The sequence below is a fragment of the Rissa tridactyla genome, chromosome 4 (genome assembly GCF_028500815.1).
Source record: "Rissa tridactyla isolate bRisTri1 chromosome 4, bRisTri1.patW.cur.20221130, whole genome shotgun sequence".
Taxonomy (NCBI): Eukaryota; Metazoa; Chordata; class Aves; order Charadriiformes; family Laridae; genus Rissa; species Rissa tridactyla.
This window is the reverse complement of record NC_071469.1, coordinates 90,668,217-90,695,375: the sequence shown is the minus strand read 5'-3', so window position 1 is coordinate 90,695,375 and position 27,159 is coordinate 90,668,217. Positions and strand designations below refer to the sequence as shown.

Sequence of the window (27,159 nt, the reverse complement as noted above, 5' to 3'; positions counted from 1 at the left end):
GCATTCTCGATATATAGGACAATGTTAGAAAAATATACCTGGTCTTGGTTTAAAACAGGAGCCGCGCCGGAGGTTTCTGTAGGCAGCTCAGACAGGTTGGGTGGAGCGAGTAGAAGGAACAGACTGTGGAGTAGGAAGGACTGGCAGCACGGATTCATTTCAGAATCTTCAGGAAGGATGTGCGGCGTCAGAAAGCGGTGCATTTGGATTATCCAGCATCACAGCTCCGTTCCAAGTGTATCTTTAGAGGAAGTTTGCATCAGTCACGACCTCCCTTTGTTCTTTGGTTGGCAGCAGCGTTTTTCACAGAATTTGACAAACTCGGACACAATGAAAACTGAGGAAGCCAGTCCGGTGAGAAACAGCAGGTCTGCGGAGAAGAAACAGCGGAGATGAGCACAGTGGACTTGCTGGGGTCTGTGCTGGGCTGGAATCCCCAGCCGAGGGCCTTCCTGCGGCAGATGTTTGTGCTGGTGTAACTGCACAGAGGTACGGCCTGCATAGGCTTTGGCTAGCTGTAGAATTAGAGAAATGACTGCGATAGACAAGGGATTCCCATACCGTCAGTTGGTATAGTCCACTCAGGGGGTGGTAAGCTCTACGCTAGGGCCTGGAGAATAGATCTTATGAAGAGCGATTGAAGGAGCTGGGACTGTTCAGTTTGAGGAAGAGGAGGCTGAGGGGAGACCTCATCGCTCTCTACAACTACTTGAAAGGCCATTGTAGAGGTTGGTGCTGGTCTCTTCTCACGGGTAATTAGCGATAGAACAAGAGGGAATGGCTTCAAGCTGCAGCAGGGTAGGTTTAGGCTGGACAATAGGAAAAAATTCTTCACAGAAAGAGTGGTCAGACACTGGAGTAGGCTGCCCAGGGAGGTGGTGGAGTCACCATCCCTGGAGGTGTTTAAGACTCATTTAGATGTGGTGTTAAGGGATATGGTGTAAGGGAGAACTTTGCAGAGCAGAGATGATGGTTGGACTCGATGATCCCAAGGGTCTTTTCCAACCTAAATGATTCTATGATTCTGTGATTTAGGATCACTGAACCCTGCTTCTAACAACGCGCCTAGGGGAGATGCAATACAGCGCAGTAGGGCAGAGTTTGCTTAGACTGATTGGAATGGTAAAATACGCACTGCATGTCAGCTAGGAAACATTTACTCCGCTTTTTCAAAATGGACTCACTGCGTAACGATCCTGGATAGATTTACGTAGAGGAATATCACCATACAGAGCTCGTGGAAAAATCTTGGCATGTCTCCGTTTACATGAATTTTGATTTACTGCACATAAATGCAAACCCTAGGCTGGAATAACATCATTAAATACTACTGCTGTGTGTGCGTGTATAGGTACAGGGGCTGTTGATTGATTTCCCCTACCAGCAATCCGTTGGGAGCTATCGTGCAACAATTTGACAATCTCATCTGTTTTTTAAAGTAGCTTTAAATAAAAAAAAAAAAAACCAAAACAAAACCATTATTTATTTTGCAACTTACCTAGCACTCCTAAGTTCTCTGTCTGGAAGATCTTTTGTAATGGAGGGACGTATATAACAGCCAGCTGTCCCAAAAATGACCCAAGCACAGAATATAAGAACATGCGGTTTCGGAAAAAGCCTATTTCAAATATCAGCTTCGTCTAGAGAAGGTGGGGGGGGGGGGGGAAGAAAAAAAAAAAAAAGATAAATGTAACATTCCCCAATCTCCTGTTGGTACTTGAGTGTCCCACTATTCCCTTGCGTGTAAACTCCATTACTTCTTGAAGTTACACGCATGCTAACTTCGGCAGAACTACGTAGTTGAAAACGTAGTTGCAGTTGAACTATGATGGATAACTTTATAAATAAAGATGATAAAAATGCTGCTTTAAATAACATTTAAAAAACCCACCCCCTTCCGCTGCAAAATACTGGTGTGCTAATGTTTATGCCAGCGTTTTGCTGACAGAGCGATCTCACCTGAGAGCGGCACGTCAGGGCATTGAAGAGGTCAAAAAACACAAAACAGGTAAAAGTCATTGTTGTGGTTCGAGGAGTTATGCCGCTTTTTGGATTCTGAAACCACACGTAAAAATTCAGGGGTTAATTACACCTTACAAAAATATGTCAATTCAACAGATGAATTAAATATTCTCTTTAATGACCCCAGTGAATTCCAAGTGTATTAAAACAAGGGAATAAATCTAGTTCTAACCATTACAGATAGCATTAATTTCTCTCTGCTAATTGTTGAGCTTATGATCTGATCCACCATGTTTTAAATTCTTAAACTGATGTGGAATTTGAGTAAAGAATATTCTAAATTAAATTACTTAAACTGTTATAGTAACAGTCGTTGTTTACTAACAACAATCCATCATATTTAGGTACTTGGTATTTTCTACTTACATGGAGAACTAGAGGTGAAAAGTACCTTAAAGCATTGATATCGTATCAAGTAATATTTTTCCCATTCTGGATAGGAAGCTCCAAATTAGAGGCACCAGAGGAAGGCAGGAGCAGAGCTAGGAGCTGACCCCGGTTTCTTAACCCTCTGCCCACGCTGCTCCTTCCCCACTGGATGAAAGTCCTTCTCTTGTACTTCAGAAATTGCCCTTCACTTTGTTCCTCACCCTGATGGAAACAAGATACGATTGCAGACTTCCTCACCTCCTTCCAGAAGACAAAGAGGGTTCCACTGATGATAATTACAGCTGACATGAAGATTTTCAGGATCAATGATTTGCTGAGTATAGTGTCCGTGATACGTCGGGGCGGCTGTTTGATGGTATCCCTATCAACAGGTTCAACTCCCAAGCTGCCACAGAGAGAAGCAGAAGGACATGGTTAGTTAATGCGGCTTGTCCTGAAACGACTGCTGATAAACCAGGATGGATCTGGAGGATGAAATTCTTGGGAATACAGCATGAGAGGGAAAGTATTCTGGCAGGGTTACATGAGGCCCCAATTTTGTCTGATACACCTATGACAGAGGTCTTTTTTGCATAATGAGCTGCTAAAATGATATATTAGACTACCATCATGCATCATACCGCTATCCCACCCCAAAGGGCGAGCTAGCTGTGAGATGGTGGCCAACATCTCGTCCATGTTGTGGGATTAGTAATTGTAGTTAGCTGTAGTTGTAATTAGCAGGTGAATGGGGTTCCTAAGTCTTGTGATTTTGGGACATATACCCGCCCCGCCTCCCCCCCCCCCCTCCTTATGTACCCAGTATTCCCTTACCAGTCAGATCTGCAGGGCTACTGGCAGGTGACACACTCATCACCACAGACCACGCATGGTAAAAAAGTGGAATAATTAAGTGATTCCACCACAGAACAGGAATATGTAAAACCTCAAGTAAACCTGAAATAAATGCTTTTGGAGGGACCAGGAGGGAACAAAAGTACAACTTGTCTTATCTAACCACCGAAGGATTGGCGCGTTGATAAGAAATCATAACCGTTTGTGTTCCTAAACCAAATTCAGACATATTAAACTCAAGAATAATTTGTGCGTTTGATTCTTCTGTACCTCTGGGCTGGCGGCCCATCCATGATGATGTTGATCCATAAGATCTGCATAGCATTGAGTGGGTTTGGTAGGTTGAGCACTGTTGACAGAGTAATTAGGCTCAAAGCTGAAATGCTCCTGCAAAGCACAGAAGAACGTTATCCTGTGTGGCCTCACCCAAAAGGCGCTCTCGCTGGAGTCAAAGCAAACAGAAACTTACGTGCTCAACTGGAACCGGACAAAATTTTTTATGTTGTAAAATATTCCCTTTCCCTCTTCTATTGCGTTCCTGGAAGGGAGGGGAGAGTTTATCAAATAACTAGTACTCACACTATTGTACATTGAGCTCTCTGTCGCACTTAAAGATGAGTTGTCTTCTCTAGCACTTATTGCAGTTGAAATTCAGGCTGCAGCTTAGGAGGAGGACATCAATGCAGCTCCTCAGTTAAAATGACTTTATCGGGACTAGCAGATCTGAAAAGCCTGGTTTACACGGCCAGGCCTTGGTTCATAAAGCAGGCAAGTGGCCTATTTATATCCTCACTCTACTCTGCCTACTCTGTTTGTTGTTATGAACCAGCAGAGCATTCCGAATGATGTCTTTCCTCTGAGCTTCCCGAGCGAGGCAGAGAGCACAAGTTACGATCCACCCAGACTTGTAGGCACTTTCAAATCCCCGGTTAGCTGGCAGCAATGAGAAACCAGGGCTTGCGGATGAAAGGTGGCTTTGCCACCACCACTTGAAGCAAAAAAGTCATTGCCGTGCATGCAACTGAAAATGAGCCCGACCCACACTAGGTATCTCCACATGCTGCCTGTTGACTTACACGTCCTGCGTCTTGCATTATTTCCAGGGCTAGTCACGCAACAGACTTGAGCAATGGGTAGCCAGAAAGTATCTGAAGTAAGGAAGTGTCTGATAGTAAGAAAATTGCTAAACCTACATTACTGTTGAGAAGTCATCGTCCACAAGAATCATGTTGGCAGCCTCTTTGCTGACGTCTGTACCAGCTTGTCCCATTGCAATCCCGATATCGGCAGATTTAAGGGCCACGGCATCGTTAACACCGTCTCCTGTCATTGACACAACGGCACCAGCCCTCTGCAAAGCCTGTGAGAGCGGAGAGACGAGAGACTCTGAAGCCAGGAGAAGATGAGTGAGTCCTGTTGGCTGTCACAGGATTTGCACGTAATATTGTAAGAGCAGAAAAGTGCTACACGACTTTGAGGGTAAAGTAGACTCAGCAGCCAGACAAAAAACTCAGAATAAAAAAAAAAAAGCCAGACTCAGACAAAACTCAGACCAAGAATTAAGAGACTGGATTTCCAGGAGTATAGAAAATCTCACAATTCCAGCAGGAATTAAAGAGTAGACTCCTCAGAAATCATTCTCTTAATATTATGCTTGCTGTAGCGTCTCACTAGTGGCTATCAAATTACCCAGGCCAGGTCTGCCAGAGAAACGCTAATGTCTCCGGTGTAAATAGCGCAAATGCTCTAGCTTGGGGTTTACAGTCCTTTAGTTTGAGCTGACCCTGCCTTGGAAGACCAGGTGGTCTAGAGAACTGAGGAGCACCCCCTACGCCTTGTTTTTGTGAGGCATATAACGGATTTGAGAGGCTCTTAGTACCTTTATGATTTTTAGTTTGTGCTTTGGACTTGTTCTGAAGAAAATGGAAACCTGAAAAACAAAAAAATACAATCATGTACTAGATGGATGCTGTTGGAAATGGAACCAGGCCTTGGTTTTGTAATCAAAACCATTACATTTTTGACAGTGGATGATAGCTCTGCCTCTGCCAATTGGTCCAGCTCTTCCCCAGACATGGCTTTCAGCTTCCCATTGCAGAGACCAATATTCTGTCCTGCAAAGAAAAGCCCAAAATGAGATCTGCCCGTCAGCTCTGGAAAAAGCCGGCTATTTCCTGACTCAAAGAATAGAGGCAGCAATTAAGGAATTTACTGGGAAATATTTCTGAACCTGGGGCATCTGACAGGGCACGCAGCTCCCTGGCTCTGCCCTGGGCCGGTCACCCTGTCCTTACTCAACTGGAGTTATGGAAGCAACATAATACCCAGAGCTGGAGCTGATACTAAATCCGTCGCTCTCTTCTCTGCTGCTTGCTCTGTGGATTTCTAATAGCAAAACGCAAAAATGGGAAATGCAGAGACACTCACACTCCGAGGATTAGCGGAGTCTGTAATCCCAGCAATGCCATCTGTCTCATTTAAGCATCTTAGACTGAAATTTTGCCATTTCTGGTGTTAAAATAGTGGAATTAAGTCACTGGGATTTGGCCCACAGTTCATAGCTGTTCTATTACTGCATTTAATATGATCTGTTTCAATGGAAAAGCAAGAACGCGGTGGCATTTCAAACCTCTATTGCACTGACAAAAAGAATGATGAAGTTGATTATTAAGTGATGTAACATTTGGCTGATCTGGCAGACATAATATAGACCCACAAGAAAGAAGTTAAGTTTGTTACCTATAGCCATGGCAGTTTCCAGGGCATCTCCGGTTATCATCTTTACTGATACACCAGACTCAAAAAGGACTTGAACAGCTTCTCTCACTCCAGCCCTCGGGGGATCAATTATTCCAACCAGACCTAGAAATGTTAGTTTGCCAAGTTCTGGACCTGAAGCCAAAGCAAGTACTAGAAACAAAGGAAAAAAAGAAGACTAAATTATTAATAATGTATTTCCATACATTAAAATGAAGAGGAGGTAGTAAATTACCGGTTTTCCAGCAGAAAAAGTCATTAAAACCAGATCTTTAGTGACTATATTGAGATCTTGTACAGACACAAAAATTTGGTCCCCTCAAACAATACCAGTTATCCGAATCGGAGCATTTCTGTTTTACGTGTTTTTCTTAGGATTTACTTCTTTCTAATTTAAAGCCATCTACCAAGTCTTCTCCAAATGCAGATGGATTAAATTGGGACAGTGCAATGTCAGACCAGACACTATGTTAAACAATAGCCCTCCTGTAAAAACTTAAACTTTTTTTTTTTTTTTAAATCTAAAAATGTGAAATGTAAATTCAGTTAAACCCGTGAAACTTCCATTGTGTAAACATCACGGCTCTGAACATTTTGTTTCTGTTCTCGGCGCCATAATCATATCATTCAATCGTTCTTAAATCACTCAAGGATATTTTGCCAGGGGTTCATGTCAGTGTTGCTTTGATGACTGAACCACAAGCTCGCAGCAGCTGCCCGAGCTAATCGCTTTTCTTCAGAGCAGTAATTTGCCATTCACAACAGCAGATGATTCAGATACTGGAAAGCAAGTTCCCTACACGAGTTACTAACCACAAGACACGGGGCTGGAGAATATGTACATTAACTGTACCATCTTCCAGACCCGGCTGCCAAGACTTGTTCTCACCTCCTTACAACCTGGGAACAGGCACCGGGTATTGTTACTGTGTGAAAGTCTAAGACGTTTCTGAAGGGATGTTTCTGGTGACGAAGGAAATGACACGTGCATAAAAACTCCTGCAGGCCGCGCGCTGACAGGCAGCCAGGATCAAAAGGAGATCGTTAGATTCGGTGCTAATAAAGAATGGAGCCAAACTTCAAATAGAAATCTCAGTGCCCAAATCTGTGTTTTGAACCCCTTTCGCAGTTGCTGTTTGTTGCTCTTGGCAGAGCAGCGCTTAGATTGGGTTCAGTGCGAGGCTTTTCAATGCAACATTCAGAGCGTAACCCAACGCTCCGTGGAGGAAAACCATCCACCGTTTCCAATGCTTATTTCTAGCTCCTCTCAATCTCACTAATTTAAACCCAGAAAAAAAAAAAAAAAAAAAAAGATTAGTGGGAAGCAAGCAGCCAGCAGACCTAAGGCAGGGCTTTCGGCGAACTCTGACAAGTCTCACGAAGAGACCACACAAGTGATGCCAAGGACTGAGCCTCTGTCCGCCTCGACCAAAACAGAGCAGGAAAGTATTAGGGCATGACAACCTGTGAGCTTACGGGACACAGACAGTAATGACTCACCCCGTAGGCCCGAGGAGCCCATTCTTTTTTCTTCCTGCTGGTAGAAGGCTTTCTGCTGGGGTGTAAGTGATAACGAGATGCCGCCGCTGTTATAGAGAGTGCAACATCGAATCACTTCTTCAAATGCTCCTTTCATAAAGTAAATATCTTCCTGATCCTTTAAAGTAAGGAGATAATATACTTTATCAAAAAAAAAATAATGAAAAGAGGACATTTAAAAATACTGATAGTGCATAAGGCTTTTCATCTTAGCTAAGAAATGAATTTTTATTTGTTCTTTTACTAGTTTTGTAAAATGCCCAGGTGTGTGTATTATTTATAAGATATGATATTTTTGCGCTCGACATTTTTCCTGCTCAGAATGGTAGTGAAAAGGTTGGTGAGTTTTTAAACCGCAGCACAACATCAGTCAGACCAAACCACTTAACCCAGTCAGGGAAAAATGACCAACATTTTCTTCCAACCATCGTATCTTTCTTCCCCTGTCAGTTACGTCTGAAAAGCTTTTGTTTTCCTGCTCAAACCACTATATGAAAAGTATTATCTTCTCCTGTTCAAACACAGCTTTACGAGCTAAAATTACACCCAAGTTGGGAATTTTGAGGTTTGTTCGGTTTTTCTCCTGACATAGTTAACTTCTGAAAACATTATTTGCTAAAGAGATACCATTTCAAGCCCATTGTTGAGGTGCACAATTAGCAACATGAAACCAGCCAACACCACTGTTTGCTTTACCTGATTTTTCAGCGTGCATTTCACAGCCATCCACTTCTGTTCAGAGCTAAACGGAATTTCCTTCTTTCTTACATAAATATCTTTTATGTCAGCTAGTTCCATCTAAAGTAAGGCAAAACAACAAGAGCAGTGTAATGCCAAACAATGCCAAAGCTTGTATATACTTTCCATATTACAAGCGTTGACTGTTGACCGTGTACTTCCAGGCAGTCGCGTACCACAGAGCTCAAGACAAAGCATGGGGAGAGTAAAACTCATTATTCAAACCCATCTTTTCCTTTTGGTGCCTGATATGGGATAAATTAAACTGGAGTTTGAGGCTTGCTTCCTGTTGACTTTTTTGTCTTGGTGGGCCTTTGGGTCAAGTCCTTTCCCTACACCCGCAGCAAAGCCACGGGCAGAGCAGGTTTCTTCCAGCCCGAGCTCAGGCTCCCCCACTTCGGTTATTTCCCAGCCCCCCCACTTGGAAGAAAAAAGGAAAATCGCAAATAACCGAATGGCCAATTGTGGATGTGGTTTCAAATTATCTCCTGATGAGTTAAACTCACAAAGCAATTCACCACAAGAAGACCCTTCAGCTATGACGTACGATGGGTCAAATCAATACACGCCTGCTTTAGCGGCGCACACGGTGCTCTAGGCGAAGTGGTAGTGATCAGAAGGAGCTTCCAGTCTTTCCCTCCCCAAGCTCCCACCAAACTAAAAAATTTAAAAAAAAAAAAAAAAAAAAAAAAAATAGAAGAGAGGACCCCCCTCTCATATTCTGCTATTGCTTGGCTGCTGAATGGCAGAGCAGAAGGTAGAGTCTAATTTAGCATTTAGGGAAATAAAATGTCTTTGTTTTACAAAAAAAGCCATGTTTTCACCGTCAGAGTCACAAGCTTTACAAACAGGAGGTAAGAACAGCTGTTTGTAGGTGCATCATTTCATCAGGCACCTCCCGTGCTTTACAGTCCACCTGAAGTCTGTGGATCACAGGCTGCGCAACGCTGATGAGGTGATACCTTGAGGCGCTTTACAGCCCTCCGCCTATGAGCATGACAGCAACGGTCATCAAAAACTCTTGTTTTACATAAGCCTGACTAGAAAAAAAAGTAAAAAGCCAGCAGATGACCCAAACCGACGATGACTCCCCTGCCATGCTTTCTCACATGGCCTGGTCTTCCTCCTTTTTCACTCTCTCTGTCTTCCTCCTGAGCTCTTAATCGGCATGTGCAGAAAATGTACAAAAGGCAGTCTGGTCTGAGCCCGACAGAAATCCATTAAGCAGCGTAACTGCAGAGGTTAAGCAAGCAAACAATTATTGCTGTTAGCACAGAGGCTCAGGGAAGGTGTTTGTCCATGACGAGAGGTTTACGTGGGAGAGGTGTACATCTCTGACCTTGGGGAGAAGAGACAAGGAAAGACTAAAACCAGTCTGAGGACTTGAAAGAAGTCTGATCACTGCTGTCAGACCTAACAATTCCAGCTCCTTTTTTTTTTTTTTTTTTTTTTTAGATTTCTGGAAAATTTTAGATCTTAACAATCTTACCTTCATTGCAAGGGCAACGAGAGCTCCTTCTGTGGGCTGTCCCATCACACTGTTTTTCCTGATAATGGCATTATTGACTACGCAGCCAGCCTAGAGAAAGGGACATATGTCTTGGTTTATTTTTTCATAGCTTTTTTATCTCTTTAAATGAAATAATGAGAGATTGGAGAAGGAGAACAGCCACATCCCCAACGATGTGCTGTTCCCCATAGCGGCATCTCTTGGGATCAATTCTTGTGCTTTCTAAACCCACTTAATCTATGGGATACACCAACATTTTGGTAAAACGCTACATTTTGGATAAACTAACATCAAGCAAAACATGATCTATATCTAACCAGCTTGATAAATTATGAAAATGAAGACTTAGTCTCCCCTACTATTGCTTCTAATGTGCGGTATGGGTAAAACAAGACCTAACCGCCATTTGAGATTCCAACTCGGATCATTGCACACTGCTTTAGCCCACAGTCGAATGTGCAAGATTTCATTTAATGCTAACGCGAAACCCAGAGACCATCACAGTACATTTATAAATTGACTGTGTAGCTAGATAAAGTCTAGAATCTGTCCACATTAAAGACCTGAATGCGGTAACATTAATTGGTCTTTTCTCTGCCAGAATTATATTTTTTCCAAAATGTCATTGACACTTTAAGCTGATTACTCTGGTCTCTCGCTATATGTCTTACGATTGCTACCCACCCACAAGCTTCAGGTATTTTATTACAATTACTCGGAGCCTTATAATGAAAATGCTCTTGCAAGACAATTCATTTAAGAAGTACGAAAGCAGCTTTTTTTTTTTTTCACACTCATTGCCCAAAGTGATCCGTGCAGATGGAAACTGAATGTAAATAGGACAAGCTGGTTCATAATTTATACTTACCTCTACTAGTTTCCCAACTGAGATGTTGGAAAATTCTTTAAGAATTTCCTTTGATGGCAGAAGATAAACGTTTCCTTCTCCATTGTAGCCCACGCCACTGACCTGAGGAAGGGAGAGACAGAAAAAGCAAGTTTCCCAGAGCCAAGTAGGACTTTACTACATCTGTACACCTTGGGGTATCAACATTTCTGATTTTTCTTTCTAGCTCAAAGCAATGCTTATAGGAAAGGCTGCTGATAATGAAAGTATAGTATTACAGTAGCTATACAGGAACAAAAAGAACCATCTTGTCTTATGCAGAACTTGTTTGCCGTGAGTTCAGAAGTCTCTTGCAGCTCAGTCAACAGATCCAGCCCTTCGGTACCAGTGGGTTCACTGGTTTTACCCTACAGATGGCTGCCCTGCGGTTCCGCTGCCTTACATTGTGCATGCCTGTGTTTTCACCCCCTTCGCACGCAGGGTGAACCAAGCAGAAAGATCAAGTCACTGGTATAATAAACAGTCCTACAGAAGATGGACCGACAAGGGTCGGTGGCAGGTTTCAATATTTACAATAACTGCAGAGAACAGGAGATTATGCCAATGAACACGTGTTTATGGTATCTGAGCAGCTTTTGTGCGCTCAGCCCCACCTCTGCCTGCCTCCAGCACGGCAAAAGTGCCATCTCTTTAATGGAACCGGTGATGTGCAGGAGGCTGCCTGTTTGAGGACTGACTCAGCATCCTTCATTTGAACTAAAAGCTGAGCTTGCACCAGGAAGTCCGTATTACCGCCTTGTCCGTACCTCTGCCTGGAACCCATCCGAGGTCACCAGCCGAGTCACCGTCATCTCGTTGGCTGTCAGAGTGCCTGTCTTATCCGAGCAGATGACATTGCAGCAACCTGATGCAGGAAAGTTTTTAATCAGAACTAATAAATAATGCAACTGAACAATGAGATTCAGGGCACCAGAAGAGGGAGAACTTGTTTCCCTAATGCTACTCAAACTGCACCAGTGGGAAAAGGGAGAAAACACCAAGAAATGGATGAGTTTCCTAACAGGGTGTTGTAAGGAAAGGATCCGAGCGCTCATCAGGATATTGTGCACATAATTTGGATGCAAGCTGTGGTAGAAGACATCAGAAGAGGGCCACATCATCTTGAGCATCATATGGTGGGCGGTCAGAGCAGGCACTGATCTCCAGGGAGTTAATCAATGTTTCTGAGCTGCAATATCACACAGCAGAACAGCTGTTATATACTGAAAAGATCTATGGAATTCCTGCTGTGCCACATGCTTCCTCAGGTTGGCCATTTAACCCTTGCTTCTCTAAATCAGGAATAACAGCCCTTCCCTGCTTCACCAAGGGATTTGAAAATCCACATCTAAGAGCAGGACCTGCCCCACTCATGCTCTGCTTTGTGACAATACTGCTTCAGTAAAGCACATTTCTTCCAGAGCGCGTTTACACCACAATACAGCAAAGGAGTCGATTAGCAGAGTCACCACGTTCAATCTAGTTTCCACTCCCAAGAAAGGGAAAAATGACTTTAATGCAACAAACACTTAGACTCCAGCTCCCTTCTAAGTCTGAATATCTTCCCTGGCTCTGGAGATGACCACACAGCTTGGGCACAGGCCCCGCGAACACGATGACCCCCATGTAAGAGCCTGCAGAGAATAAAGCAGATTGGGCTGCGATTAAATCAATTGTGGTTTTGAAGGATTAGCACAGAGCAAAGCTATCACCTCCGATATTCCATTTTTAGCTATTGAAGAATCATATAGAGAGGAAGAATTATTTTTCTCCTTTTCAGAAGCGTAACAGACGTGGCGCAATTAACGTGCAGGAGAGTACAGTTTTTGCCGTGCTCAGCGTTCCTGTGCATCTGGCAGTTACGCCTATTTGAGCGCAGCCCTACCAGAACGAAATTGTTCATGAGATAAGGCCGTTTCAGATGTCCTGGGTCAGGGCAGATACAGTTAAATAAGGCTGATAAGATTCCTTAACTGCAGAACAAACAAGGGGCGTTCAAACAATAGCAGCATTTCCAAGGAAGACAGATTTGAGCTGAAGGAGCCAGCTGTGCAGCATGTCTTCTCCTTCATATAACTGCCATCCTGACTGATGTCAGAGAAGCAAAGCCTGGAACAGAGCGACCCGGGGATAGGGGGAGGTGGAAGAAAAATTCCGTTGCAGTTCATTCTGCCCTGCAGGTGTGAGGATGGGCTGGCCTTCTCAAGGTCCTCTCTGTCCCTGTTTTCCATGACACTCTGGGTATGTGGGAGATGGCCACACAGGCTGCAGATGGACAAATGGTTTTGTTTATGCCACCAGGCTCAACTTAAGGGGTTGTGAGGTTTTTTTAGCCAGATGCTGAAGAAGTGGACAGGATGGTCCCACAGAATGGGGAGAAAGGAGAAACCAAGCCTTTCAACCCGAGCAGGACATGCACGTCTGCAGAGGGGCTCTGCTCCCCACGGGCCAGTGCCACAGGTTGGGTTGTACTGTTCCCAGCACGTTAATATCACTCAAATAAGGGAAAAGGATGAGAAACATGGGGTAGAAAATTTGTTTAAGTCTGAGTGGGTTGCTCTAGCCCAGCAAGCATGTTTCAAATTTATTTTTTTCAATCAGACCAAGGCTCCCTTGGCCACCCCGTTGCTCTTCAGTTCAGATTTTGAAGCCTGGCAGGCAGATGACCAAGCTGTGTGGCCCCTTTGCAGCCTTACCTAAGGTTTCTACTATGGGCAGCTTCTTCACAATCACCCTTTTCTTGGCCATCCGGAGAACGCCCAGCACCAGCGTTACGGTGACCACGATGGGAAGGCCCTCTGGGATGGCAGCCACCGCCAGGCTGGGGACAGCAGAGACACAACAGCTTCAACACAGGGGTCACACTACAAGTACCGACCAAAACATGTCAAAGGGACTTTTCCGTGGGAGGAGTTTTCCTGCTTATACATGCCATATCTGAATCGGAGCGTGCAGTACTAACCACTGAGACTCCTGGCACACCATAAATACCAAAGCAGGATATTTATCCAACCCTTCAACCTTTTTCTGGATGATTTTGACAGAGCAATTACTTTTCTTCCTTACATTGCCAAAGAGCATTAATGTCTGACCAAGTCAATATTTAGTGGTTGGATTTCATTTCGTGTATTTAATTTTCTGAGGATGGAAGTTGAATATTCCTTGGCATCACGGCTGACACATTGGCTACCAGCTCCTGGGCATTTGCAGCCCCTCATCTCCTCTCTTAGGTGTGAATACAAGCTACAGCGGGACAGAATCAGCTCCCCAGATGTCCCCATGTTACACACACTGATTCAGAGCAGCATCGAAACCTGCAACACCTGACATGCTAGGAAAATCCCGACACAGTCTGTATCTGTCCCTTAATTATTCCTTGGGTAACTCTGAACACCACAGGCTGCTCTCCAAAACTCAGGCTTAACCACTTTTCTTTACCATCACATCCCTCCAGGAGACAGGAAGGTGGGCACCGAGCCAGTCTGGCTTCTCCACTGTCTCCTCGTCTTTGGTTTTGTTTTGATTTACATAGAAAACTTCTTTCTTTTTTTTTTTTTTTTTGCAAGGGTTGATTGTAGAGCCATGACAACAGGTTTTATGGGTACTACTAAAAACACATGGTTTATTATGTTTGATTAAGATGTTGGGCATGCTTTTTATGCCACATGAAATGCGCATTCCTGTCTTTAGACGTAAAGCCAGTAAGAACAGCAAAGATTACTATTTGCTGTTGCTACACTCCCACTAAATTCGTCGTGCAGATAGGAAAGGACATTCACAGCAGGATAAGGTGGAAAAGCCAGTGAAGATTTTTCAAAATACTGATTTCCAGAATTAAATAAACCCTCAAACTTTTTTTTCCCCTACTAAACTCTGTTGTAAAGCTCACATTAATTTCACCAGTGCAAGATCGATATGTATTTATGAAGGGTCTTACTCAAGTTCTCTTTTGTGAAATGTCCATTGTTTTGAACAGGGAATTCCCTGGGACACGTTTCATTAGAAATCATAGAGAAAGGTGCTCTCCAGTCCTCACCTAACTCCAATCGTGAACATGCTGAGGAGATGCTTCCCTTGTAACCAGCCAATAAGCATTATCAAACCTGGTGGGGGAAAACCATCCGATTAAAAAAAACTTCAAGAAATTCATAGATCTCTAATCTGCTTTAGCTGTGGTTGGGGAACTGAGTATGCAAACAGGCTCCCCCCATATCTCTCCTTCCGAGGTGTCTCTGCTTGAATGCCCAGAGTCCAGCTAAGCCACATCAACAAGTACTTTTGAAGAAAGTGGCCCTGGAGCACAGAGGGCTTCCACAGCTGACCATGCAAGTACCAGCATTGTGTCCGACTCACCGATTATGCCAAAGGAGAAAAGAGTGAGTTGCTTCCCCAGTCTGTCCATGCTTTTCTGGAGCGGTGTTTTTGGAGTCTGGAAACGTTAGAGAATAGCTGGTTTTCTTTGCTTGTTACACCAGATAAGAAGATGACACGCAGCCCAGAACGACTGGCCCATGCAGTCCTGGTTATCGTTACTGTGGTCCCTATGTCTGCCTGATAAACCCCGGTGCTCACCCACCCCAAACCCCCAGGGGGGTCTGCTGGGCACAGACCATCCCGTAGGGAGAGATACTCTGCCTTGATGCACTCAAAACAGGCAAAAAGTGGAAGAAAAAGAATTATGTTCAATTACAGCTAGGTAGACCTAGCCACAGCTACTAGCCGAGGTAGAGACAGACTAACGGCTAATTTGGAAAAGGACCTTCACAATCGAGTCTGGAACTGGATAATGTGTGTGCAAAGTCTCTGGGACAGGGATAAAAAGTACGGACCCCCATCACTGTGCCAGGGGCTTTGCACACACATACCCAGAAGTGTCTGCTTCTCTTCCGCTGTGATTTCATGCATTAGTGGATCAAGAGTTTCTAGACCTTCTTCTGTGTTATCTCGGAGCTCTGGCCCATGGAATTTTGGAACATATAGAAGTAAAATTTTATATATGTAGTGGAAAGTGTGGGGAGCACGAGGGGGAAAAGAAACCATACTGATTGGGCAACTACCAAGTTAGACACAAGCTGAGCATCATAAGTCTGGATTTAGAAGCCTAAATCTTGCTTATAACCATCTTTTTTGGATACAGCACTTTGCTGTCCCTCAGGCACACACGTGTTTTGCGGCAGAAGCAAAAATGAACACAGTGCATTAACTCTGGGAACTGCTTCTCCTCACAAGCTTTCATCCCGAACATCCACCATTTCCAGAGAGACACAGAGACTTATTTACCTCTTCAGCTTGCATCATTTTGAACACCTCTCCAAACTGTGAGTTTTCCCCTGTCCCAATAACTACGCCCTGAAAAGAAGGGAAAAAGAGAGCAGGAGATGAAAAAAATCTAGAGATTCCATAACTAATCTTGAGGAAACGATTGAGGCTGACAGGACTTACTTTTCCCTTCCCGTATCGCACCAGGGTGCCCATGAAAACAACATTGCTCAGCGTGGTTATGTCTCCTGCTGCCTGTAAGACACTGTCAGTCTTGTTGCAAGGCTCAGCTTCTCCAGTAAAACTGGATTCATCCACCAGCAGATCTGTAACCTAATTAAAAAGGCACTTTTCTCCACTGTTAAGCCGAGAAATTTCCAAAACAGGGTCTCGTACGTATAGCTGTGTTTACCTCGATCAGCCTGAGGTCTGCAGGAACCCTGTCACCAACAGACAGATAGATGATATCTCCAGGCACAAGCTCTCGCGCTAGAAGATGCTGCAGTTTTCCTTCCCTTAGGCTACGTTAGACAAATGGAGAAAGAAGAAAGGAAACCAGGCTGTGAGGTTTTTATTCCTTCTGCAGGGTTGGGAATGAGCCTGGCAAGAAAGCAAGAGCCCTGCCCCACTGAGCTTCCAATATAAATAAGAACATTCAATCTTCGTGACGATGAGGAGAGATGATTATGTTCAGTTTGGGCTCAGTTTTAATTCATAAACAGATGGGCAGGTTACAGAAGACTTACATCTCAGCAATAAGCAACTTAAATGGTACTTATACAGTAGATCGGAGTGACAAGATGGGGTGCTTTCCTGTGGCTCGTGCTTTAAATAATGAAAGGCAGATTTTTTTAGCCTAAAAAGAAGCTTTTTAAAGCTAGAATTACTGCTGGCGTTTCACTATTGTATTAACAGTGCAGCCTTTCAAGTGGCTAGATGCTTATGGTGCCATATCATAAATAAAAAAAAGAATGAACAGTAGCGTTTGTAAGGTTCAAACCTGGGTGAACTTTGGACCAGAAGAAAACCCCGTGCTGCTTTTGCAGCGTGAGGTTTCTCTGAGCCTCGTGGCTTATTTACGTTGGCTGGGACAAAACTGATTTGCAAGGACATAAATAGGAAAAGCTTTTCCTGTAATCTAAATCGCTGATACTGAACATCAAAGCAGTCAGGGAAGCAGCGTCTGACACACCCTACAACTGCTCCATGGGCCCTGGTGACCACGCTCACATGTGGCTGATCTGCACCGAAACACCCGGTGTGCCCGTGCCCGGCACGTACGTACAGCGACGGACAGGCGTGGGCGAGGAAACCCAGCCCGCCTACACCGCCGCTCATTTCGTGCCAATCAACCAGGAGCAAAACTACCCTAAAGGCAAAAAAACCACCCCCGCAGGTGAGGTTCTTGCTGCATGGGGTGTCAGCCACACGCAAGAGGCTGCAGGGACCCTTATGCAGGGTGCGGACCAGGACATTCCTGGGACCCTCCTGTCTCTAAGCATTTTTTCAGTTCCACCAGGTGCTTACTTTAAAAACTCTGCCCTCATAACCCAAACCCTGCTAAAACCCACCCAACCAGGCATGTCTCACCAGTTGCACTCGGGGGGCACCAGCTTGTTAAGTTCTTCCAGAGATTTTTCCGAGCGATACTCCTTTTAAATGAGAAAGGAGAAGAAAGCCAAGTTACACGAGTGGGCTCGCTCATGCCAGCCCTGGCCGCGGAGCTGAGCCCTGGCTGACGTACCTGGATGAAGGCCACAGTGACCACGATGAGCACCGCCTGCGAACAAAGAGGCATTACAGACGCGGGCACAGCAGCTTCAGGGAGCAAAGGGTTGGGTTGCAGGAGAGGTACCACCTACCATGGCGATGCTCGCGGCATCTTCGTATTCTTTCGTGATGACGCTTACCAAAGCGGAAGCCAGCAACAAGAGAATGAGGGGATTTTTAAACTGAAAAAAAAACCCAACAAATTGCAATGTAAAATTAAATACGGAGTTGCTGACGCTAAGCTGGCCCCAGACGTCACCAGAAAGGATCAGACAAGCGGTTTGGCTGCAGGGACCCTCCTTGCTCGTGAGACCAGCATCGCTCTGGCCGGACAGAGCGGGTGCAGCACCTGTGGTCAGGCTGACATGGGATCCTGCCCCCGGTACAGGAGATGGACACGGTCAGGGACCAGCAGGACAAGGCTCACACCAAAAGACACGGGTTCCCTCTCTTTTCCCCTGTGTGCACAGGGAAGGTTCGCCTTTGCAGTCACACAGCGCAGGACTGACTCCGAAACCTTCTTGGAGGCATGATAGGTACAAACAAAAACTTTATTGTCTTTTTAGAATTTGAAACCAGAAATCCTCTTTCTCCCCCCTCCCCGCCCCTTAGTTAATCTGCTAAACTCTGTGCTGGACCCAGTGCTGTGGGAGTCAGATCCTCCTTTTTTCACTTTTAAATACAGATTTTAAGGACTTTTCTCCTACCTGAGAAAGTTACAGCTCTGTTTAGCTAATGTGGGAATTGATGTAAGGGAATTAAATCAGGCAAAGACAAAGCTGCCTGTTTCGAGTAACAGATCTGTGGCGACACACGGCACGAAAGCCGAAGTCTAAATTTATTCCTTGCCGAAGCCAAAGGTGAAAGTCCCTCCATTTCTCTTCAGAAAGACTGAGCCAAAGGGGATGTTTTACAAAAACAGCGGGTGGAAGAAGCCACTTCAAGTGTCTGCTGAGGGACGATGCTCAAGCGCAGAGGTGTGAATGGCGTGGGGCCACAAGCAGCTCTTCCAGAGAGACCAACAGGGTGTGGAAGGATCAGAGATGCTCTAAAGAGTTCATTTGGCATCCCCGTAGGAGAAACAACTTGTTAAGGAAGAGCAGGGAAAAAAGCACCATCTCACTTTATATTAAGAATAAAAGAATCCTGGAAGAGATTTAGGGATGATTACAAAAAATATTGATCACATAGGAAAAAAGGGATAACCCATGAAATAAAGTCTTTCAAAGCAACTAAAATTTTCATGATCCAGCTAAGCAAGGAGAAGATCAGTCAAATTGCTGGCTGAAAATAAACAACAAAAAAAAAAAGACCCTTCTTGTTCGTTACAAGCTCTGAAAGAGAGGTGGAGGATGCATTAAATACTGAAGAGAACCAGTTAATAAAAGCAAGGCTCGAGGATAACTCAGCTGGGGAAAAACAAGGGAGCAAATACCACCTTCTGCCTGGCTTTTTGGAGGCAGCTGGTTTGAAATTGTGGATCTTCATGGTGCATGGCACCATGCGTGAATGTATCTCTTACCGACGTATCACTAAGAGACACTGACATTCATCTCAGCCCCTCAATGGCCTTTGCTTTTGATGCAGGTTTAGGGCTTTCCTTCACTGCGGTGGCTTTCAGCTACTACTGCTTTTCCTCAAACCTTTCATGATTTTATCATTCACCTTAAGGGGAATAAATACACTCCAGAAATCAGGTCACTGATCTATGGCTTTTGATTTGAGGGTTGCGTGGAGATAAAAAGGTTTCTTTTTATTTTAAGATGTTATCTTCACATTAAATGACCCCACATCTGAATCTCACAATGGCTTTCCCGGGGGAACAGACAGTCTCAGTATCCGGGCACAGCCTGTTCCAAGGCTGAATCCATGGCAGTAGAAACCTTGAATATTTCAATGTAGAGACACGCTCAGGCCAACCCAGCCGGGGGGTTTTGCCAGGAAATGAGAATCTGTGCAGAAAATCCTTACCTGGTCTAGATATTTCTTCCATATCGGCTCTGTACTCTCTACTGAAAATTCATTCCAGCCATGTTTTAACCTGCGCTGGAGCACAGAAAACTCGGAGAGTCCAGTTTGTAAATCAACCTAGAGGGAAATTAAAAAAAAAAAAAAAAAAAAAAAGAAACCAAAATACATTACATAATGTAGAATAGATACAGAAAGCTTAAGTTATGTTAATAAACTGTAAGTATACTGGGCAAGATGTTAATAAATCTATCCACCGTTTTTCTGTTTAGGCATTTATTTTTGTTAAATTATAAAACTTTGCCATCAACCATCACAGAAACCCATAGAATAATTGTAAGTTAATTAAAAAAAAATACTTCCACAAGTGAGAAACCATATTATAGATGACAAATTAGAAATCTGAAATAGTAAAGGAAAGAGTTGTTTTCTGGCTTCGCTGTACATTTAAGGAAAAAATAAAAATAAAAATACCCTGACAAAATCCAAAGAGAACAAACGGAGAAGAAATAAGATCTATTTTGCCTGGATTTAAAAAGACTAGTGAGGTCAGACACCAAAACACTGCTAAGCATTGTAGCTTTCCCCGGTCATGGGGACTCAGCCTTTCTAAATTTCCGTCTGTTTTTCATACGTGGGGTTCAGCGTGAGCCACAACATCAGAATTTCTTTTCCCAAGGACAAACTCCAGTGCAGACCAAGTAACCGGAGTTTCCTTCCTGAGTCCCAGTGTCCCTCCATCCCTCTGGCTACCTGGGATGAGGGGAAGCTGGAGCGGAGCCAGGGCTGGTCCTGCCACCGCGGCATCCCTGCCGGGGCTGCTCTGCTCGCCCCGCGTGGGCAAACGGGTCTCAGCACTGGAGCTGAACTGGGCAATGGCTCCAGCTTTGCTGCTTGCTCGGGGCGGGGATGGTGAGGTGAATTTATGTCTAACAACTCAGGCTGCAAGCACGCCTTTAAGAAGTCATCTAGGACAATAAATGGGGTGAGTTTTGTCTCTGAAATGGCGAGGAAAAGCAGGGGGAAGGGGCTGCACGCATTTGCACACCGTTTTCCAAGGAGCTGCTGATAACTGGAGCTGCTGAGCTCTGCAGCCTGCGCCCGGGACTTCTCCACCAGCCTCGGCAGGGCACGGTGAGCGCTCCGTTTTCCAGGCTGGACAATTGAACTCTTTCACCTGCGGCTCACAGAGCCGCTCACTTCAGTGAAATCCTTCCCCAGGGCAAAGCGAAGCGCAAATGCCCAACGCTGAGCCTCGGACACAGCCAACGTGAGGATCCGTCCCACGTAAAGGCAGAGGCATCCAGCACTCCAGGAGTCTGCGTGTGAAACCAAAGACCTCAGTCTCTTCCCAGAGTGAGATGACAGAGACTGCTCTGCCATGTTCACAAAGACCTGCACAAACCCTTACATTTAAAGCTCTTGCCAAGTCTTCTTTATGGCATTTACACGCATCTTTCGGGGGCAGAACGGTCACCTCCTTCTCCTGCTCAATTATTGTCAGCTCACGCTCCTCATGGGTCTGAGTAAACGAGATAAAGCAATCGTTAGGCAAGAGCACAGTTCATAAAAGCATTTCAGCATCTCTCTGCTTCTTCCCTTAATCCCATTCCCTTCCCTCACCTTGTCAGCCATGCGACTTCACAGTTAGCTAAAACACTTCCTAAATCACAGCACTTTATAATATTCCCTAATTAATCCTTATTAAAGCCTCAAAGCCAGCTGCACATTCTTGTAGAGAAAGAAAGGCTATTAGGAGCTGGATTACCAAAAAGACAAACTCATGCCTCCGCCATGGTCAGAAAAGCGTCCTGGGCTCTGCTGGTTGCAGGTATCCTGCCTGAGCTGAGGATTTTTCCATGCCAGTGTCTCACAGTCCACTGCATGTTCAATGCTGAGCGCAAGAAAAAAAAAAAAACTATTTTCCCTTGTTAAAGACATAATAAATGAACAGCAAACACGAGACGGAAAAATCTCTGAGCCAGCAGGAGAAAGCAAGTCTCTTCCATCTCCATGGCTGTTTTCCTCCGCTGCTGGCTCCGCAAACACCTTCGAGTGGGACAAAGCCTTCCTGCCCCATCGAGGCTGCCCCAGCTCCCAGCACCCAGGGGCTCAGCACCCTGATCTCTCTTCCCTTTCAGGATCCCCTGACTCCTTTTCCAAAACTCTCCTTCTAGAGCAGCAGCATCCCCTGAAATCTCAGCCAGGCACACCATGGTGGCAGCGTGACCACTATTGCAGGGTAAGTACGGAGAGGGAGAAACCTCACCCTTCCCGAGGGACAGGAGAATCCATTCCCATGGACCTTCATTCATAAAGTACAGGAGCACGTGTTCGTTAAGAGGAGGATGCCGAGCTCAGCCCCCGGCAGAGCTCACCCTGCAGCCAGCTCTCACTCGGCAGGGCGGGAGGAATTTGACACCGTCTCCCCGCTACCAGCACCCTGGGGTGTTTGCTTGGGGAAACGTTGAGGTCCAGCTCACAGCAGCACCCGAGTAAGGGCTGGGAGGACTTCAGAGGTGCCTGGAGTGGTATTTGTAGAATTAGCCCTTCTATGAATATTCAGGAGGTTTCTAGGAACATTCAGTGTTTTGCAATCTAAAGCCTGAGATAAATGCAGAAAATCCCTTTGGTTGTTCTCTCGTGCTGCTACGCAGAATTGGTTTCTGCCTTGTGACTTCTGGAGAGCTCGTCGCAGATGAGATAGGAGCATCTCTAAGCCCTGCTCCTTAAAAAGGCTTTTGCCACTTCCATATATTGCAGCCCCCTTTTTATCGCTATTTACTGACCCACAGTACAGCTGCCAACGCACAAGATACCAGCACCGACCTGCTCCTGGTGGAAGCGCGGAAGAGTTTCCTGGGATCCCTTGGTCTACGCAGTGCTCATTTAGAAGACATTTTGCCCCAAGAACAACCTGCCTTTCCAAAACCTCAGCAATTTGCCCAAGATTTCCAAGGATTTTCCTGCTTCTGCGTGTCCCTCACGCTGGTGACCACGTTTTGCCCAAAGAAGGTGCAGTATTTCCCCACTGTTTTGAGGCGCCCTGGCACTGGGCACCATCCTCATTTCAACATTTCCTTAACAGACATCCCTGGAAGTGACAAAAAATGTCCTTCCATGTTTCAAACCAACAATTTATTCCTCCTTGTGCAAATTCATCAGTTCCACGTAACTTTGTTGACACCCAGGTGCTGCAAGGCCAAAAGCCAGCCATGCACCTGAGAAGATGGAAGGACTTGCCTGGAAGAAAATACAGGGCTGTCATGTATAGAAACATACCTCGCACTCATTACTGCATGGATTTGATTAACGTGGTTTCTATCACTGGTGACAGATGTAGGTATCAAGGTACAGCCTTGCCTTGAAAGAGGTTAAATGTTAAATAAAGGAGCTGGAGGTGCCAGAAGGGACGCAGGCACGAGGGTAACGTGCCTCCAGAGGCAGGGGAGGAAGCCAGGCTCCAGCTCAATCGTTAATATTTACCTTTGAAAAGGCGTGGAGGAAATGAATGACAGAAGTATATAGATGTGCCCGAGCCGTACGCAGCCAGCGCTGGCTGGGGATCAACAGAAACACTGTCAGCTCTGTGCTCCTACAGCCGGGGGCTGTTGTGAAAGGAACAGTTTTCTTGGGATGAGTTAATTTGCATTGATTAGCTTACACCTGCAAGTGATTTCCCCTGCCCCAGCGTGGCACAGCTTTTACTACCAGCTGAACAGCTCCAGCCATGCACAAGTTGGAAATGCATCCGTGGAGCCCCATTCTCCCCCCTCCTCTGCACAGCGCTGCCGGTGCGGAGCCCCTTCATCCCACATGGAAAACCACATCTGCTAGGCATCAGGCAGCGTCCTGAGCAAACCCCTTCAGAAACTAACCTCTCTTGGTGCATTACTTTCTTTTCTATTTACATTGTAAAACGGATGTTGGCTATCAATTTACCCGTTTACGTTTCTAACCTTTATCCTTTAGGCATAACTCAAACACAAGAGTGCACAACTCCACAGAGCAGGGCAGGAAGAAGTGAAAAAGAAAATTAATAGTTTATCTATTGCTTTGCAAGATCAGGGGATACTGGAGGCCGTAAAGAGCAGGTGGTGGTGGCTGGGAGCCATGCGGCAGCCTGCCCCGCTGCACCTCGTGGCACGTCTGGCGCTGCCGGTACCTGCGCCGCTGCCTCCGCATCCCTCGCCCTGAAACAATCCATCAATTGTCACGCCGAGCGGCCCGCGCGGGAAGGAAGAAAGCGTGGGGCTTTCTGCAGAGTACACAGCCCTTTCTGCGTATGCTGGCAAACAGCCCGAAAGATCGGTTCTCAGGATTTCCCCTCCTCCTCGGTCTTTATGGAGGTTTTGCATATTTTTCCCCCCCACTTGTCTTAGATTACTTTGGAGCAGCTAGCATATTGTAATCTGGTCAAACATGGGATGGGTTATTTAATCTAACAAGAGAAGCCCTTTAAAACATTAAGCAGAAACCCTCTTATATATTCTTCGTCCTTACTAAAATAAATAAATCAAACCATACCTTCAAAAGCCCTTTGAATTGCTTTTTTTGGCACGCACGGCAGGCAGAGGAGCTGCGTTTCGGGCGTGCAGGCAGCACGCAGAAACCAACCCAGAGCAAAGCACAGCCCTGCGAGCAAGGGGCCGCCTCACCCGAGCCCCCAGCCCCTTCCCACCCACCGCTGTGATTTCAGCTCCTCTCGCGCAGTTTCTCACTCCCCCAGCACACATCTGTCTCAGAAGCGCAGCCTTTTCACGTGAAATGAAGCCTCTGGTCTCCCTGCTTGTGGATACAAGCCCCAAAACAGACCCTTGGATTGTTCAAAAAGCCAAGGGTTTTCCAGAAAAGCTGCTTTTAAAAATATTACCTGGATTTGAAGTTGCTCTAAGAAGAGGTGTGTGAAGGCTGACTCAGGCTGGGTGGGCAGTGCCCAAATCACGGGCTTATTGCCCCCAGCTGCACATCCCACTCCCCTCACCCCCACTGCTCTCTTGCTTTTGCTCAAACGTGGCTTCTTTTTTTTTTTTTTTAATTAAAGAAAAAACAAAACAAAACAAAACGTCTTCCAGCTCCCTTTAATCCGAAGCAAAGCCCCTTAAGCTGAAAGATGGCATTGCGGGAAAACCCCGTCACTGCCACTCCACAGCTGCCAGTGACCCCGGTTGAGGAGCCTCCTCGCCCACTCAAACCAGTCCCACTCAGTCCAAAAAAAAGCCCCAAACTCAAGAGTTTAAGGCAACTTCGTATACAAGGTCTCCTGGGAGGAAGGTGCTGCAACTCTCAGCCCAAAAACCTATGGGAGCTGGAGAGAGTTAACCCCTTGCCTCCTGGAAGCTTTTCAGATGCAAGATATTGGGCTTTACTGCTCAAAGGCGTTAAAAACGCACGTGTCTGTAAGTGAAATCTGGGTCACTGCTGTGCACAGGCAATCCCACGGTCTCCCTTTTTTCACCTGGAAGGAAAGCTGAACTAAAAATAGGTACCTGCATGATAATAAAACTATTCTGATAAGCATGCTCAGCATATCCAGGAGGATATGGAGCCTGTGAAAATCTCCAGGAGATAAACGTTTGTTGGTGTGAAACCTGAAATGGAAAAAAAAGCCTCAACCCAGGCTAGAATAGTAATTTAGGCCTGAATGTAGGACAGGGTTGGTAAATACCCGTACTCCAACCAATCTGTCATGCAGGAGAAAAAAACGGGGCTTAAGCAATGGAAATCCCTGTGTTGAGCAAATATCATAATAAGATAATTCCAGACCTGAAGGTTTTGTGGTGAAAAAACAAGGAGAAGAGCAAATGTGTCACCTAAACCACCCTTGGCCACTCTGTGGTCCCTCTGCACCGAGGAGAGGCAGTGAAAGCAGGGAGGGGGAAATCAGTGCTCATACACCAGCATTTTTCAAGAAAAGAAAGCATTATTTCCAAGTGGACTCTGCAGGTCTGAGCTAAAGCTCTTCTCGGCCATTCGTTACCCGTGATGGCAGCAGCAGTGGCACAGAGGATGGCCCAAGGGGTCACAGCCCGTCCGTCAGCGACTGGCACCAGTGGCAGGGGCTACCCCTGGGGACAGAGTTTGCCTTGATCTTCATTCACCCGTCTGCTGAGACAGCATTCGCGTTTTGGGCAAGTGCTCCAAGCCTCACACGGCGCCCATGGACCACACGGCCATCGCTCTGCTACGAGTTTTGTTCATTTTGAACCTCAGTGCAGAGAACAACGTTCCTGGCCAGGACTTGGCCTGAGATATATGTATACGTCCTGGGAGTATCGCATAGAAACCAGTATCCTCATCTCACCCTGCTGCCTGGTAAACATCATTAATGTCGTCCCCTGTTGTACAGGGAATGACTCGGCACAGAGAGAGGAGAGCACAACGGCAGCGATATCGAGTTACCGGTGGGACAAAGCAGACAAATTAGACAAAATTAACCCCAATTACAAACTATTTCAGCAGGTCCAGGCAAGAGGCTTAGGCAATCCTCACCTCCTCTTCCGGCTCGCCGCTTCCAAGGGGCTGATATTTCTGCGCGAAGCGGAAAAATGACCTTTTCTGGAAGAGTTTGGCGAAACCTCCTTCTACCATCTTCACTGTGCAGTGGTGGGAAGTGCCACCGGGATGGGGCCACTGGGATGAGGCCACCCCGCTGCCGGCAGCGCTGGCTCGAATTCCCCTGCAAGCGTGGGGCTATGGTTACAGGCAGGGAGAGGCAGCGATTACCTGCCGCCAAGTCACGCCTTCGGCCGCAGGTGCCGCAGGGAGGAAGGCTGCGCGCCCTTCCAGCAGCCGCGCAGGGTGCTTCGCCCACAAATCCCTGCCAGGGGAAGCCTGTCTGTGTTTAAGGCCGTTGCTGATAGAGGGGTGAGGTGGCCCAACGTGCGTGCACAGCCGGGCACCTGAAGAGCAGGTTGAGGTCTTGCAGCTCTATGTTTTCCTCCGCCCTCTGAAAAATTGCTGCGGGAGGAGCGTCGGCGGGTGCCACATCTCGGGCAGGCAGATAGGGAGGTTGTTTTGCCGAGGCCGCTGCGTGCAGAGGCAAGACAGGTTACATACTCTGCCCAGCCTGTTTGTAAACTTCCCGGCTGGAGAAATCCTCCTTGAGAAATGCTCCAGTCAGCACAATGCTGGTACTTAGAAGTATTCACATCAGGGAGAGGGCATAAATGAGTGATGTGTGAATTTGTGATGCTCATTTATTAAAAAAACACAGTCTTTCCTTCAGTAGAGGGAAGCGCTTTCATGGTGGATCTCAACATATGGCTAAAGTTAACCAGTTACATCCTTTCTGAAGATTTATAGCCGCCCGTCAGGGAGCATTGTGCTCTGCTTTGCAGCAGGACACCGACATCCTTCCCCAGGCATCATGACTACAGGATTCACTTAGGCTTAAATTGTCTCTAAGGTGTAGTCTACAAGATTAAGATCCTCCTTTGACAGTAAAAAACGCATTGAGGGAATAAATGTCATTCCCAGCCACAGA

General features: G+C 45.9%; 1 protein-coding gene across 1 annotated transcript; it reads right to left on the bottom strand.

The window, feature by feature from the left end:
- Positions 1-80: 80 nt before the first annotated feature.
- ATP2C2 (ATPase secretory pathway Ca2+ transporting 2) lies at positions 81-26,276 on the bottom strand. The gene is made up of 27 exons (XM_054200595.1): positions 26,166-26,276; positions 21,085-21,195; positions 19,677-19,793; positions 17,798-17,887; positions 17,680-17,715; positions 17,526-17,587; positions 16,348-16,456; positions 16,119-16,268; positions 15,957-16,025; positions 15,030-15,105; positions 14,713-14,779; positions 13,373-13,497; positions 11,444-11,541; positions 10,659-10,760; positions 9,770-9,859; positions 8,239-8,340; positions 7,504-7,660; positions 5,986-6,156; positions 5,263-5,360; positions 5,126-5,176; positions 4,440-4,606; positions 3,716-3,784; positions 3,517-3,633; positions 2,650-2,797; positions 1,960-2,055; positions 1,499-1,640; positions 81-370 (listed from the first exon to the last, which is right to left on the bottom strand). Exons 1-27 carry the CDS (start codon positions 26,262-26,264, stop codon positions 264-266), a joined length of 2,826 nt encoding a protein of 941 aa, XP_054056570.1. The 5' UTR covers positions 26,265-26,276; the 3' UTR covers positions 81-263.
- Between the last annotated feature and the right edge of the window lie 883 nt (positions 26,277-27,159).